Raw genomic sequence first — 15356 nt, 5'->3', positions numbered from 1 at the left:
CTCAACGGAGCAGGAAAAAATATCAGGCTTATATATTCCAAAACACGGAGATAACAACGAAGTCGTAAACCGAGATGGCGCTAATATCATCCGCAGGTGTCGGAAAGGTCCCGGGGACATCTGCGACGTCTTCTGGAAAGAGTCACGTACTTCCTTCACGCCTCATAGAAGTGAGATATTTATGAGAAGACAAGTAAATATGATTGTTAACAGTCTTTCAAAATAAGAGCACATCGTTCAATGGATATATCAATCAGATCTCTCCTCAATAATAATAATAATACATTTTATTTGGAGAGCGCCTTTCATACACCTTACAGGGCATAGGGTAATATAGGGAAAATTAAAACAGTGGATTTAATGAAATGTCAGCCGGGGTAAAACAAGACAAACAGGAAATGGACTACAAAAAGACGCAAGAGGACACAGAAAGACACAGGGTACAGGTTATAATGAGAATGCCAGTTTGAACAGGTGAGTTTTTGAGTTGGGTTTTGAATGTTTTTATGGAATCAGACTGTGGTGGCAGGGAGTTCCAGAGTCTGGGAGCCGAGCAGCTGAAAGCTCGAGCACCCATGGGTTTGAGGCGAGAGCTTGGGATGGTGAGAAGTCCTGGGGAGGAAGAGCGGAGGGTGCGGGAGGGGGTGTACCCCTGAAGGAGCTCGGTGATGTAGATGGGGACTAGGTTGTGGAGAGCTTTATATGTGAGTAGAAGGTTCTTGTATTCAATACGGTAGCGTACAGGAAGCCAGTGTAGTTGAGTGAGAATGGGGGTGATGTGGTCAGTTGCCCTGTTCTTCCATGTGTATGGGTCTTGTATTGACAGCTTGTTAAGTGCTGCTTGTCATAAGTAAAGCTGATGCTAATGACACAACAATGGAGTTAATCAAGCTGTCAGGCATCAATGTTACTGGCAGAATATACACACCACATGAGCACATTTGTTGTTAATGTGCTTCATGCCTAGATTCTGATACTTCCTCTTTTACCCTCTCAAGCGTGGGGTTCAAATAAATGACAAAATTCAGCTTATAAAAAAGAGACTGGAAAAAAACATGCTCCAGGCAAAGAGTGGGTGTTTGACTAAAAGCTATGGTTTGTCAAATGAGAGTTATTAAGAGCATCAACACAGTGCCAGTTATATTTAAAAAATACCGAACAAGATTGCAAAAATACATGTTTTTCCCGTCTTATATGTTTCAGTATAAGTATATATTTGTCTCCCTCCTGCTTACATGGAATATGTTTACATGTATACACTTACTCTGTGCGCCACACTAAGTGTAATGACATCTTTACTGCTTTTTGTGATACTTGAGTTACACATACGTATGCACTGTGCAATCAGGAAAGCGCTCTTACAGGTTAACCAATCTTTAGCCCTACAATCAAACAGTGCTGACCAATCACTCGCTCCACACCTTTAACTGGGTAAACAGAAAAACACATTAAGATTAAGGCCACATACTGTTTGAATTTCTTCAATCAGAGATTTATTATGCCGATAGAAGAACATCCATATGTTTTACACAATATCTCAGCTTGCTTTCGCCCAAGTTTAACATAGCATGAAAGTGTTTCTGGGAAAAATCTATTTTAGATTTGTAGAGGTATGAAATATATAGTAAACGCATGAAGCACAAATTAAAGCTGCTTTCATTTAACAATGTAACTATATGAATATTGTTTGTTTAGGCCACTGGGGACATTTTCCCACAGGCAATGTTGTGCTTACAAGAAGCTTTGTGGATCATAGGAGGAAGAGTGTGATGGTTTTGATGGTCATACAGCCTTGGTCTATAGCAGGGGTGTCAAACTCAATTTCACCGAGGGCCACATCAGCATTATGGTTGCACTCAAAGGGCCGGTTGTAACTTTAAGACTTTATAAATATACAAATATGTAATATATATAAAATAATGTCTTATATGACATGATTGCCTCTGCATTGGATTATTATCAGATAGGGTAATAACTTCATAATTAACTACATCTGAAAGCAGAAGTCTGGGGCAAATAATTGCAAGTGTCTTCAGTGAGAATGTCACAAAATGATTTTAAAAGAAAGTCACATTCTGAAAAAAAAGTCAAAATCAAAAGAAATAAGTGACATTTTGAAAAAAAAGAAACATTTTGAAAAGAAGAACAATTCTGAGAAAAAGGTAAATTCTAAGAAAAAAGCATATTTTGAAGAAAAAACTGCAACATTCTGAGAAAAAAGGCATATTTGAGATGCATTGTGGGACATAATAATAATTCCTTACATTTATTATAGCGCTTTTCCAGATGGTCAAAGCGCTTTACAAATACACATTACACATATTTTGTATACATGCGATGGTCACTGTGGACAATACCCACAGGAGCAAGTTCAGGTGAAGTGTCTTGCCCAAGGACACACCGGCTTTACAGACGCAGCAGCGGTTGGGTTTCATCCCTTGATCTGATGATCATTGCACAGCGCACTGCGCCGCACCCTCCATCTTCACGCCTCGAAGTCATCGAGGCGCTTTAAGTACACATTGATATCATACACCCACAGGAGCAAATCCGGGTGAAGTGTCTTGCCCAAGGACACAACGGCCTGACGCAGTGGCGGCAGGAGCGGGTTTCGAACTGGAGTTCCCCAGCACCCCCCTTGATCTGATGATCAGATGCACAGACCACTGCGCCACCCGTCCCTTGGGACATGTAGTTTATGGGCAACGTGCTTCTGTAAATCGGCACGTAACCGTATAAAAAACATATTATATTCTTTGCACGCTCTTGTGGGGCCACATGGAATGAAGTCACGGGCCGGATTTGAGTTTAACACCCCTGGTCTATAGGGACTTATTAAGTTAAATGAATTTAGTAAAATTATAGCAGATGATCAAAAATATCCAAATATAGACAAGAAGTGGACTCAGTGACTTTGACCTCATCCGTCTTTTTGTGGATTACTGTTTTTACGCTTGCATCAGAGGGTGAAGCTCAGTACAACCAAGCGATTAACTTTCATGAACAGAAAACATTGTGAAGTCTCAAGATGAATACACTGACACTACCTCAATTGGACAACACAGACTGGTAGCAGCTTGTCAATAACTAGACAGACATCAAGCACATGCTTCTGTATTGTCTAACTTGCTCTAAATGGGACAATAATGAAGGAAATTAACACCATGCTGTTTTAAAATACTTTAAACTAGAAATCGAGGACATAATCGTGTCAGGAAAATGCAATCAGTTACAAATTCACATATACAAACATTACATTTTGCAATACGTAGACTTAGACAGAGTGAACGTTTAAGGCACTTCCACGTTGGCTTGTCTTTTCTGACCTGGAGTTTTTGCCGCTTGTGTTTCAAATGTCAAATATCCTCGCTGCACTTCCAGTCCTATAATGATGATCTGTTAAGCACACAGGATTATAAAGATGGCTTGAGGCTTAAGTGTGTGTTCAATATCCTGCATGGCGTTGGACACCTCAGCTTATTGATCTATTTAATAGCTTTCCAATATGATACTGGTAGCCTTGTTGCCTGTTTTGCTTGGTTGCATAACACAGATACTATACAGATGCAATGGAGAGGGGCTTGAATGGAAATGTGTTGCATTCAAACTTAAAATATCCACAGTATGCGGATTAGTATAATGAGGTTTCTTTTTCAATGTCAAAACCAGTTTTTCTCCAGGCGCAACCACACCAGAAGGACTGGATCTATTTATAGCCTGCGTCTATCCGCCGAGACTTATTTTTTTCTTCCTGTGTGCAGAGAGCATGATTTAACGGAGGCAATATTGACCATCTGGAAAATGTACTGAAACTGTTTCTAAGGAACAGTGCGAGGGAGTGTGAGTTTCACTGCTCCGCTAATGGTCTGTTATTACAGGACAAGAAGGAAGCACAGACTGTGGGTGTGTGTACATGTGTGTAACAGTTTGTATATGCTAAGTGCACATGTCTATAAGCTGTTGTGTGTATGTGTTCATGTGTGGATTTGTGTTTGTTTAATCAAAATGCTTTAGCTCCAAGCTGTTGTTCCTCTGGATCAACGTGAGGGTGTAGAAAGGGTGTGTGTGTGTGTGTGTGTGTGGCCTAGCATTACTATACTTGTGGGGACCTACATCTGTTTACACAATCACGTGTGGGGACTCGCCTCCCTTATGGGGACAAATTGGAGGTCCCCATGAGGGCAATCATTAATTTTAGGGTGAAGACTTGGTTAGGTTTATGATTAGGTTTAGGGTAAGGGTTAGGGTTAGGCATGTGCTGGTTATGGTTAAGGTTAGGATAAGTCTCCAGGAAATGCATGTAAGTCCATGTAATGTCCCCTGAAGTGATGTATACATGGTGTGTGTGTGTGTGTGTGTGTGTGTGTGTGTGTGTGTGTGTGTGTGTGTGTGTGTGTGTGTGTGTGTGTGTGTGTGTGTGTGTGTGTGTGTGTGTGTGTGTGTGTGTGTGTGTGTGTGTGTGTGTGTGTGGTGTGTGTGTGTGTGTGTGTGTGTGTGTGTGTGTGTGTGTGTGTGTGTGTGTGTGTGTGTGTGTGTGTGTGTGTGTGTGTGTGTGTGTGTGTGTGTGTGTGTGTGTGTGTGTGTGTGTGTGTGTGTGTGTGTGTGTGTGTGTGTGTGTGTGTGTGTGTGTGCGTGTGTGTGTGTGTGTGTGGAAAATACAGGAGAATTCTAGTTATAAAAACATCAGAAACTTCTTTGGTATTTTAGTTTATAGATTTGAACTTTCCCCGAACACAGGCAGCTTCAGTGGATGCGAGATGTGACACATATTAAGATACTTCCAATCATAACTCAAATTAAATCTAAACTTCCTACACTTGTTTTTAGATTGACTTAGACATTACATTTAAAAGCTAAGAGGTGCATTCACCCCATTAGAAATCACAGAAATAAGCCCCTTTCCTCACAACATCATGATTATACATTTACTTTAGTGTCAAACTAGGACAGTATTAGTTTTCCTTAAGCAATGACTTTGGACACTATTGTGAGTGTTATTGTGATATAATAAACAGATGGTATCATGAGTGTACTAGCTTGGGTGAAATGCAGACGACTGATCATTTTTGAATTGTGTATTTCTCTGCTCAAAACATGCAAATGTGAAGTACCTTAAAACAATACAAGAACTTAAACATTTGTACATTACTTTTTTCAAAATACAAAATATTTCTTCCGTCAAAGTTAAGATAATCTGCAAACAGTATATTCATAAATATCCCCACTGTTTTTCTTAACGTGTGGTGCTTTCATTTGAATAAGTATAATAATAAAAAGTATATAAATAATGAATTTGCAGTTGCAGTTAGATTCATCGTGCAAAACTATTTCATTGTACTGCTGACAGTAACAATTAGTAGCTAACTTTGCATACTTTTAATGTGACTCATATTTCAGGTTCATATTCATAATGTCAGACTTTCTAACCTCTCTACTCTATAATAACATATCTCCGGATCAGATTGCCAGCTAAAGTTAAAAGGACGGTGATAAGAGATGACAGACAAAGCCAAAAATGGTGCGCTAGTAAAAAGTGAAACTCAAGCCGTGTCAAACATGGACTTCAACGTTTCATTTTTGTTCTCTTCATGTGTCAGATTGAAAACCCATCTGATGCTTTAATGTCGTTTTTTTTTGTATTGCCGCCTTGTTATACTGCCAAATATCTCTCCTTTTCTTCCTGCCTTCTCTTGTGAAACCTCAGGACGCACATAACCCGCTCAATTTAGTTTCCCTTCTTTGTGCAGAACTATAAAATATGCTGCTGGAACAGAGATTTTCAGGTGAATAGAAAATGCTCGTTCTCCCGCTTGGATTGTTTGGGTGATAAAATGGAGGAGGTAATGGATACAGACTGTCAGTGTAGTTACCTTCTAATGAATACAGTGCACACAATTAGGTCCAATAGGTATATTATCCCATTAGTGACACTGCATTAGTCAGGGCGTCCGCGGGGTCTTCAAAAGTATTAAAAGTTGATAAATCAATTTAGCGAAAATGAAGGCTATTAAAAAGTATTAAAGGGCATTTTCCAAGGTATTACATTTTGTAGCTTGTTTTCAATAAGTATATAAATGGTCCAAAGAGGTTGTATTCTACCGTCTGCCTGAATGTAATCATTGCGTAGGTGTGTAGTGTGATTCTGTGTCGTTTATTGATGGCATCCCGTTGGGTTTGACGTCATCTGAACAGGACATCGCACGCTCACTGCTTGATAGCGCGAAAGTCCGTTTACGCCGGTTGCTAAGCAACATCGTTATGGGGAAATGCAAGTCTGCGTCCAAATGGTTGGAAGATAAGGAGGAAGGACAATCAAAACTGTATATAGTCAATGTGAGGTAAAGTGTGTCGCCAAGGTAACCGGTTAGAACTCAAAGTGGCGATGAGGTCTTAAAATGTATGGAAAGGGTCTTAAAAGGTCTGACTTCAGGATTCCTGCATAGACCCTGTAATGGATACAGACTGTCAGTGTAGTTACCTTCTAATGAATACAGTGCACACAATAAGGTCCAATAGGTATATTATCCCATTAGTGACACTGCATTAGTGTAGAAATCACATACAGTAAAGCATTATAAGTTCACTGACACCTCACTATTTCTATAGCAATATTACAAGAATAATATAGAAATATCACATAAGTCTTATATAAGCTCAGTATTGATCACGACGTAGTAATAGTCCTCATGGGATCATAATAAAACTCTCTCTCTTATGACCATTTGATGCCGTGCCGCACTAATGAACAACTATATAATTGTTGTTTTTCATTTGTGCTTATTGCCAGTCATAATGTGGTTTTGATTGCAGCTTTAAAGTCTGCACTGCTGTTTGTTTGGCTGCTTTACAGCTGTCGTTATATTTCACTCCTCCTATTCCCCTTTTCTGAGCCATTATAAGATAAGATAAGATAGTACTTTATTGATCCCAATTTGGGAAATGTTTGTGTTGCAGCAGCATTAAAGACATGGCATTGTACAATAACAATTAAAAATAGTAGAAAATATACATGTTGAATTCACAAATGAACAATAACAAAAACACTTTATATTAAGGTACACAAATTAACCATCAACTAGTTGTTAATTAACATGCGTATTAGCAGTTTATTGGCTCTTTATTAGTCATAATAAAACACTTAATAATGCCTTATTCTACATGACCATATTCTACAAGTAATAAGCCATTAGTAGCAGTGCCGTACTCCCATGCTATTCAGTTCACTTTCTCCTACTTCCTGTACCCGGTTTCCTGTCTAACCTTCAGTACAAATGTTACACATATGAAACATGTCAATATCACCTTGCTATAGAATAGATAGAATGGGAGGGATGAACCCCTCTTTAATGGTCACACAGGCAGAGCACACAGCACACACAGTGAAATGTGTTCTCTGCTTTTAACCCATCCTAGTCAGTGCTTGAGTTGGAATCAAAAAGGTGCCAGTACTCTAAATCAGCAACTGTTTCAAGTCAATTTATTTATACAGCCCAAAAACAAGTATTTGGCTCAAAGTCTATATCCTATAATGCTGGTGGGTTTGTCTCTTTACTGTATATTTTAGAAAGGCTCACTGTACTGAAACAAAATGATTAGAGTGCAGTGGTAAAGTGCTATTTTTATAAGTGGGGAGTGGACCTGACACCCTCTAGGGGGGTCCAGGGGCATGCTTCCCCGGGAAGATTTTTTTTTAAATATTGAAGTTAGATGCATCAATCTGGTGCACTTTGAGAGTAACATGAAGAGATATATGGATACCTCTCAACATCCATATGAAACAGAACTGTAAACAGATTTACTTTTTCTTTATGGATATAAAAGAAAGTAAAGCCTGACTCCTACTGGCGGCTGGTTAAATGACTCCTCGTCCCTGAGTACACTCACCATCTCTCAGCAGGAAAGGAGAGAGGGAATCCTTGTCCGGCGACAACTGCTGTCTTTTCGCACTATTATTAAGCCACGCTAACATTTTCGAAATGATAACATTATGTGATGTATTTTCTGCTCTAGTCTATCGCTGCGGCGCGTCATAGATGTACGCTGGGCATATTTGTTGTCATGCGTCATGACATGCTGCCGGCGGCTGAGTACCGGCATTTTACCGGTACTCAGTAAGAAGTGCCGGTAACACATGATGGGTACCGGCCCAATTCAAGTACTGATCCTAGTACCAGGAGTCTAGTACTAGGAGAAGTGGGCAGCTATTGCACAGCGCCCGGGAGCAATGGGAGTGAGGGGGGAAGGGGGATGTCCGGTGCCTTACTCAAGGGCACCACGGCAGGGCCCAGGAGGTGAACTGGGACCTCTCCAAGTAGCAGTCCACACTCCATATTTAGGTCTGTTCGGGGACTACGGCTCACAGTCCAAGCCCCCTACTGACTGAGCCACTGCTATTGGTAGCTGAACTGTCAATACCCCAAAACATATTCTTAGATATAAATACATAATGTTGAGTTATTTAGACACAATTAGCACTTATAATTTCATGTCTTGTTACAGTAAGAATAGACCATATTTGTTAAGTGTTATTATGGGAGAATTACTATTCTTGTACTGCCTTATTAGGCCCATATTGAGCAGAGCATATTAAGACCAAAACTCATGTACAACAACTTCCTTACTTGCAACAAATAAGCACTGATTAGAGGGTTATTGAGGAAAAACTCAACTAATGGCCTATTACTTGTAGAATATGTTCGTGTAGAATAAGTGTTTTATAATGACTAATAAAGAGCCAATATACTGCTAATATGCATGTTAATTAACAACTAGTTGATGGTTCATTTGTGTGTACCTTAATATATAGTGTTACCAAACAAACAAAATATAAAGCAAGTTATTATATATACATAAGTATGTGAGGGATGGAATATTAAATATTAAGCTGAATCCCTCTTTTTCTCCTCATAACTCTCTTTCTATTTCGAACCCTTCCGCATTATCATCTTAATATGTTTACTAATGTCTCTCTTCTTTCTCCTCCCTCCTCAGGAACCTTGTGGAACCTGTCATCCTACGAGCCCCTGAAGATGGTGATCATAAACCACGGCCTGCAGACCCTCACCAACGAGGTCATCATCCCCCACTCGGGGTGGGAGCACGAGCCCAACGAGGACTCGAAGCCGCGGGACGCCGAGTGGACCACCGTGTTCAAGAACACCTCCGGCTGCCTCAGGTAGGGTCAGCACGAAACACATGGAGCTGATGATGATTCAGTTGTTGTGGTTTCTGAGTATAGCCATTGATTCAGAGAAATATCTCACATTCATTGAACACTGGGTTTCAATTTTAATAAGCCCAACAATGCAGTTTAAGTGGTTATTCAAAAACAACTATTGCATGTTTTACACAGAGGTATTGAGGTTTGGAGAAATACAGCTTTCTAAAAACTATACCTGTCACTATCTGGTTTTTTGCAAACAGTGGTTACATAAGAGAGCTCAGTACAACCATGCAATTAACTTTCATGAACAGAAAACATTGTGAAGTTTCAAGGTGAATACACTGACACCACCTCAATGGAACAATACTGAATGGGAGCAACCTGTCAATAACAAGACAGACATCAAGCACATGCTTCTTTATCGTCTAATTTACTCTAAATGGGACCATAATTAAAAAAATTAACATCAGGTTGCATTGATAAATAATTTAAATTAGCAATTGAAAACATAACGGTGTCAGGAAAATGAAATCCGAGTTAAAAAACGTTTATACAAACATATTTCATTTTGCAACACGTGGATTAAGGCACTTCCACATTGGTCTCACTTTTAAGACTTGGAGTTTGCCGCTTGTGCTTTAAACTATAGTGTGTTTTATACAGAGGTATTGGGGTTTGGAGATATACAGCTTTCTAAAAACTATGTGTATATATATGTTAAATTGCAAATTTAAGTACATTTGTTTCATGTATCCTATTGGTCCCTCACCTTTCAAAGGTTTTTGGATGTGCACCACTGTGTTTTGAACGTTAAAATATCCTGACCACAGAATCATAACTTAAAGGGGACCTATTATGCAAAATGCCCCTTTTGATTTCTTTTATACATAAATATGTGTCCCCGGTGTGTCAGGGAACTCACAAAGTGTCAGGGAACAAAACCCTCTCTCTTTTCCTCCGTACCCACATCTAAAAAAAAAACTAAAAACGGGGGTGCCGACAAGCAAATCCAGAATCTTCGCTCCTATAACGTCATTGGCGACATCCGGCCGACGTGACACGTGACCTATCGTCTCCGTATACAGTCGCAGCTGTGTGTCTGTATTCAGCAGGATGTCTGCTGGAAGCTTAGAGTAAAGTTGTTATATATATAATAACACTTAAGAAAGAACATGTCAAGCTATGCTGTATCAGAGACAATGCGCAGCGTGTTTTGGGAGTAATATGCTGTGTGTTTACATTAGCAAGCATGCTAACACTCAGAGCTAGCCATGGAGCTAACGCTGTAGGCTACTGGAGAGAATACAGTATGTGTAACGTAATGTCCTTGTGGTAAACCCTGCGAGAGAGAAAGGCTTGAGCTCCATACTGTTTCAGAAATAAAGCTTGAAGTAGTTAGGAGCATAACATGGCATTTAATCACCGCAGCGTTTAGCTGAGATCTCCCGGTAGCAGGGGAAAGCTGCGTGACGCTACAAAGGGGCGTGGCTAGCAGCAGAATCAGCCTGTTTGCAACAGGGCTGCAAAAGAGGGGTATGAGCAGTATGACGCATGGCTACAATGAGTGATCTGTTTGGTTTTTTAAGCAAAAAACTTCACAGACATGTGTTGTATAGGTATGGCCCTACAATATATGTTTCCCAATATAGCGCAATAGGTCCACTTTAAACGAAACTACCAAACTTTTGCCTGTGCAAGCTTCTCCATTGTGAACGTCTGATGTATTTATTATTTGTCATATGTATTTGACAAATTGTATATCTGTGGGGTTTGGGACAGAGGATTAGATACAACAAGCAATTTGAACATTTTACTTTGAAGAAATTAAACACTTTTTTAAAACAGGTTCAAGCAAACTTATTAAACCTTATTTTTGATTATCCACAACTGCAGCCACACAGAATCCCCCCCTGGTCAAACACTCTTAAATGTGAATTATTGGACATAAACAATGTAGCAAACCTAGGAAACAATCCAGTTGTAAATGTGGAATGGCCCAGAACGACATTAGGCAAAAGTTGAGGGGCACATGTCAATTTGGGTTTTAACCATGGACACATTATAGAGATTACTCTGGATTGTATGGAGTGGACCTTTAACATGCCGACAGCCATGAATGCTTTTACTGACTGAGCAGTTGTATCTGGGGACAGGTGAGGCATATATGAGACTGAACATGTGCATTGTTGGCTCTGAGCCAGGGTCAGGTTAAAATTATTTGGGTACTGAAATATTTTACGATAGAGGCGTATGAAGTATTCTGGTTGTCTGTCTTCAGTGGGATTGCATGGGTCACTTCAGGAAAACATAAATCCCAGCACCTCTCTTTGTTTGTTGTTGTTCTGAAATAGGATGCGTAGCTTTGTATCCACTCCACCCTGGGACAATGAGCAGCCTCAAATAAACAGGCTACGATTCAATAATCACACAAATGAAGTTAGACTGAGGCTTATTCAGGCTGAGAGGAGATAAATTGAGTCCACGGTGCAGATCGCTCCCTCTTGACAACAAGTCAATATGTCTTTCATTTTGTTGGTGAGTAAAACAATAAACACACATTGGATTGAATTAGATGTTCTACCAATAAGAGATTTTTAAATGGTCATTATTTAGGGAGGCCAAGGACAATATATGATGTCAATATTGTATTTTCTTCACGATAAAGAACAGAAATTTGTATTTATTTAACACCATAAATGTCTGCTCATTGCCCAAGTAGAGCTACACTCAATATGCATTGCACTTAAATGAAAAAGACTGTATCATGACACATTATTGTTAGTCGAAAAAGTCCAGCTAAATGACTCAACAATAATCCATGTTAAATCTGAGAAGATTGCTGTTTTCTATTGCCTTTTAGTTTATGTAAAGCACTTTTATAATCAACTTCTGTGACATCATTGTACAGAAATAGATCTTGACACTATAGTAAAAGCTGATGCTTGGTGGCATGATGTCGATATGCAGAGATGGCAAAAGTACACACATCCTTTACTCAAGTAGAAGTACAGATACTCGTGTTTAAAAATACTCTGGTAAAAGTAGAAGTACTGACTAAACTTCTTTACTCAAGTAAAAGTAAAGAGGCTTTGAAATGTACTTCAGTAAAAAGTACCCATAACTAGCAGCTGTTTTAAAGAGTACCTGACCTCCCTTTATATTAATAGAACAATAATGTCACTGTTAGCTAATGAATGTTTCCATGCTGAACAACGGCAACATGACAACGTTTCCATTGGTCCCTCTTCTTTAGAGAAGACCAGGAAATGATGGATACACGGATCGTGTTCAAATCAATAGACACGCAATGACTCTAAAGAATAATGATCACGCATCAAACACACATTCAGACTAAAGGAACCAGCTGTTTGGAAAATGAGAGAAGTGGAAAGTACAGGTATTTGAGTTCAACATGTAAGAAGTAGAAAGTACAGGTATTTGTGTTCAACATGTAAGAAGTAGAAAGTACAGGTATTTGAGTTCAACATGTAAGAAGTAGAAAGTACAGGTATTTGAGTTCAACATGTAAGAAGTAGAAAGTACAAGTATTTGGGTTCAACATGTAAGAAGTAGAAAGTACAAGTATTGGGTTCAACATGTAAGAAGTAGAAAGTACAGGTATTTGAGTTCAACATGTAAGAAGTAGAAAGTACAAGTATTGGGTTCAACATGTAAGAAGTAGAAAGTACAGGTATTTGAGTTCAACATGTAAGAAGTAGAAAGTACAAGTATTTGGGTTCAACATGTAAGAAGTAGAAAGTACAGGTATTTGAGTTCAACATGTAAGAAGTAGAAAGTACAGGTATTTGTGTTCAACATGTGAGAAGTAGAAAGTACAGGTATTTGTGTTCAACATGTAAGAAGTAGAAAGTACAGGTATTTGTGTTCAACATGTAAGAAGTAGAAAGTACAGGTATTTGTGTTCAACATGTGAGAAGTATAAAGTACAGGTATTTGAGTTCAACATGTAAGAAGTAGAAAGTACAGGTATTTGTGTTCAACATGTGAGAAGTAGAAAGTACAGGTATTTGTGTTCAACATGTAAGAAGTAGAAAGTACAGGTATTTGAGTTCAACATGTGAGAAGTAGAAAGTACAGGTATTTGTGTTCAACATGTAAGAAGTAGAAAGTACAGGTATTTGTGTTCAACATGTGAGAAGTATAAAGTACAGGTATTTGAGTTCAACATGTGAGAAGTATAAAGTACAGGTATTTGTGTTCAACATGTGAGAAGTAGAAAGTACAGGTATTTGTGTTCAACATGTGAGAAGTAGAAAGTACAGGTATTTGAGTTCAACATGTGAGAAGTAGAAAGTACAGGTATTTGTGTTCAACATGTGAGAAGTAGAAAGTACAGGTATTTGTGTTCAACATGTAAGAAGTAGAAAGTACAGGTATTTGTGTTCAACATGTAAGAAGTAGAAAGTAGGCAAGGCAAGGCAAGGCAAGTTTATTTATATAGCACTTTTCAACACAAGGCAATTCAAAGTGCTTTACAAAAAATGAAAGAGATTAAGAAAATGGCATTTAAAATCAGTCATTAAAAAGAAAAGCTAATAAAATAAACATTAAAAGAAAAAATACATGGATAAAAGTTACAGTGCTGTCAATTAAACATTAAAAGAAAAAAGTACATGGATAAAAGTTACAGTGCAGTCTAAGATATGAATAGTTCAATTAAAAGCAGCGGCAAAAAGAAAAGTCTTCAGCCTGGATTTAAAAGTAGTCAGAGTTGCAGCGGACCTGCAGGTTTCTGGGAGATTGTTCCAGATGTTTGGAGCATAATAACTGAACGCTGCTTTACCATGTTTAGTTCTGACTCTGGGGACAGAAAGCTGACCAGTCCCTGAAGACCTGAGAGATCTGGATGGTTCATAATTTAGCAGGAGGTCAGAAATGTATTTTGGGCCTAAACCATTCAGTGCTTTATAAACCAGCAGCAGTATTTTGAAATATATTCTTTGACACACCGGAAGCCAGTGTAAAGACTTCAGAACTGGAGTGATGTGATCCACTTTCTTAGTGTTAGTGAGGACTCGAGCAGCGGCGTTCTGAATCAGCTGCAGCTTCCTAATAGATTTTAGTGAGACCTGTGAAGACACCATTACAGTAGTCGAGTCTACTGAAGATAAAAGCATGGACAAGTTTTTCCAAATCCTGCTGTGACATTAGTCTTTTAATCCTAGATATATTCTTTAGGTGATAGTAGGCTGATTTAGTAACAGTTTTAATGTGACTGTTGAAACTCAGGTCAGAGTCCATGACTACACCTAGATTTCTGGCTTTATCTGTTGTTTTGAACATTGCACACTGAAGCTCAGCGCTAACTTGTATACGTTCTGCCTTGGCTCCAAAAACCATTACCTCAGTTTTATCTTTGTTTAATTGGAGAAAGTTCTGACACATCCAGTCATTGATTTGTTCAATGCACTTACTCAGTGTTTGAATTGGAGCATAGTCTCCTGGTGAAATTGTTACGTAAATTTGTGTGTCATCTGCATAGCTATGGTAACTTATTTTGTTGTTCTTCATTATCTGAGCCAGTGGTAGCATGTAGATGTTAAAGAGAAGAGGCCCCAAGATGGAGCCTTGAGGAACCCCCACATGTCATATTTGTCAACTCAGATGTGTATTTACCTATAGAAACAAAGTTGTTTCTGTCCTTTAAGTAGGATTCAAACCAATTCAGAACTGTTTCCGAAAGTCCCACCCAGTTCTCCAGTCGGTCTAGTAATATGCTGTGGTCAACAGTGTCAAACGCAGCACTGAGATCTAATAATACTAACACTGAAGTTCTGCCACTGTCTGTGTTTAAGTGGATGTCATTAAAGACCTTACAAGAGCAGTCTCAGTGCTGTGGTTTGGACGAAAGCCTGACTGGAACACATCAAAACAGTCATTTAAATGCAAGAAATTACTCAACTGTTGAAAAACAACTTTTTCAATGATTTTACCTAGAAATGGGAGGTTTGATATGGGCCTGTAATTGTTCATTACTGAAGCATCTAGATTATTCTTTTTTAAGAGCGGTTTAATGACTGCAGTTTTCAGGGCCTGTGGAAAAATACCTGAGTGAAGAGATTTGTTTACTATATGAAGTAGATCTGAGGCCATGCAAGGCAAAACATCTTTGAAAAATCCTGTTGGAATAATATCAAGGCAGCAAGAGGAGGATTTCAGAAGTTGAATAATG

The 15356-nt window shown here is 38.9% G+C and overlaps 1 protein-coding gene across 1 annotated transcript in view; it reads left to right on the top strand.

Annotated features, from left to right (window-relative positions):
- Nucleotides 1–15356, top strand: part of arvcfb (ARVCF delta catenin family member b) — a gene marked incomplete at its 3' end in the record, with an annotated part of 335137 nt that overhangs the window by 262086 nt on the left and 57695 nt on the right. The window contains exon 9 of the mRNA XM_034236288.1: nucleotides 8992–9175. Within this exon, the coding sequence (XP_034092179.1) occupies nucleotides 8992–9175 (184 nt within the window). The remainder of the gene's footprint in view (nucleotides 1–8991; nucleotides 9176–15356) is intronic.

The sequence above is a fragment of the Gymnodraco acuticeps genome, unplaced genomic scaffold, assembly GCF_902827175.1.
Source record: "Gymnodraco acuticeps unplaced genomic scaffold, fGymAcu1.1, whole genome shotgun sequence".
NCBI classification, from domain to species: domain Eukaryota; kingdom Metazoa; phylum Chordata; class Actinopteri; order Perciformes; family Bathydraconidae; genus Gymnodraco; species Gymnodraco acuticeps.
The sequence above is the reverse complement of the archived record's forward strand: the minus strand, read 5'-3'. Positions and strand labels throughout refer to the sequence as shown.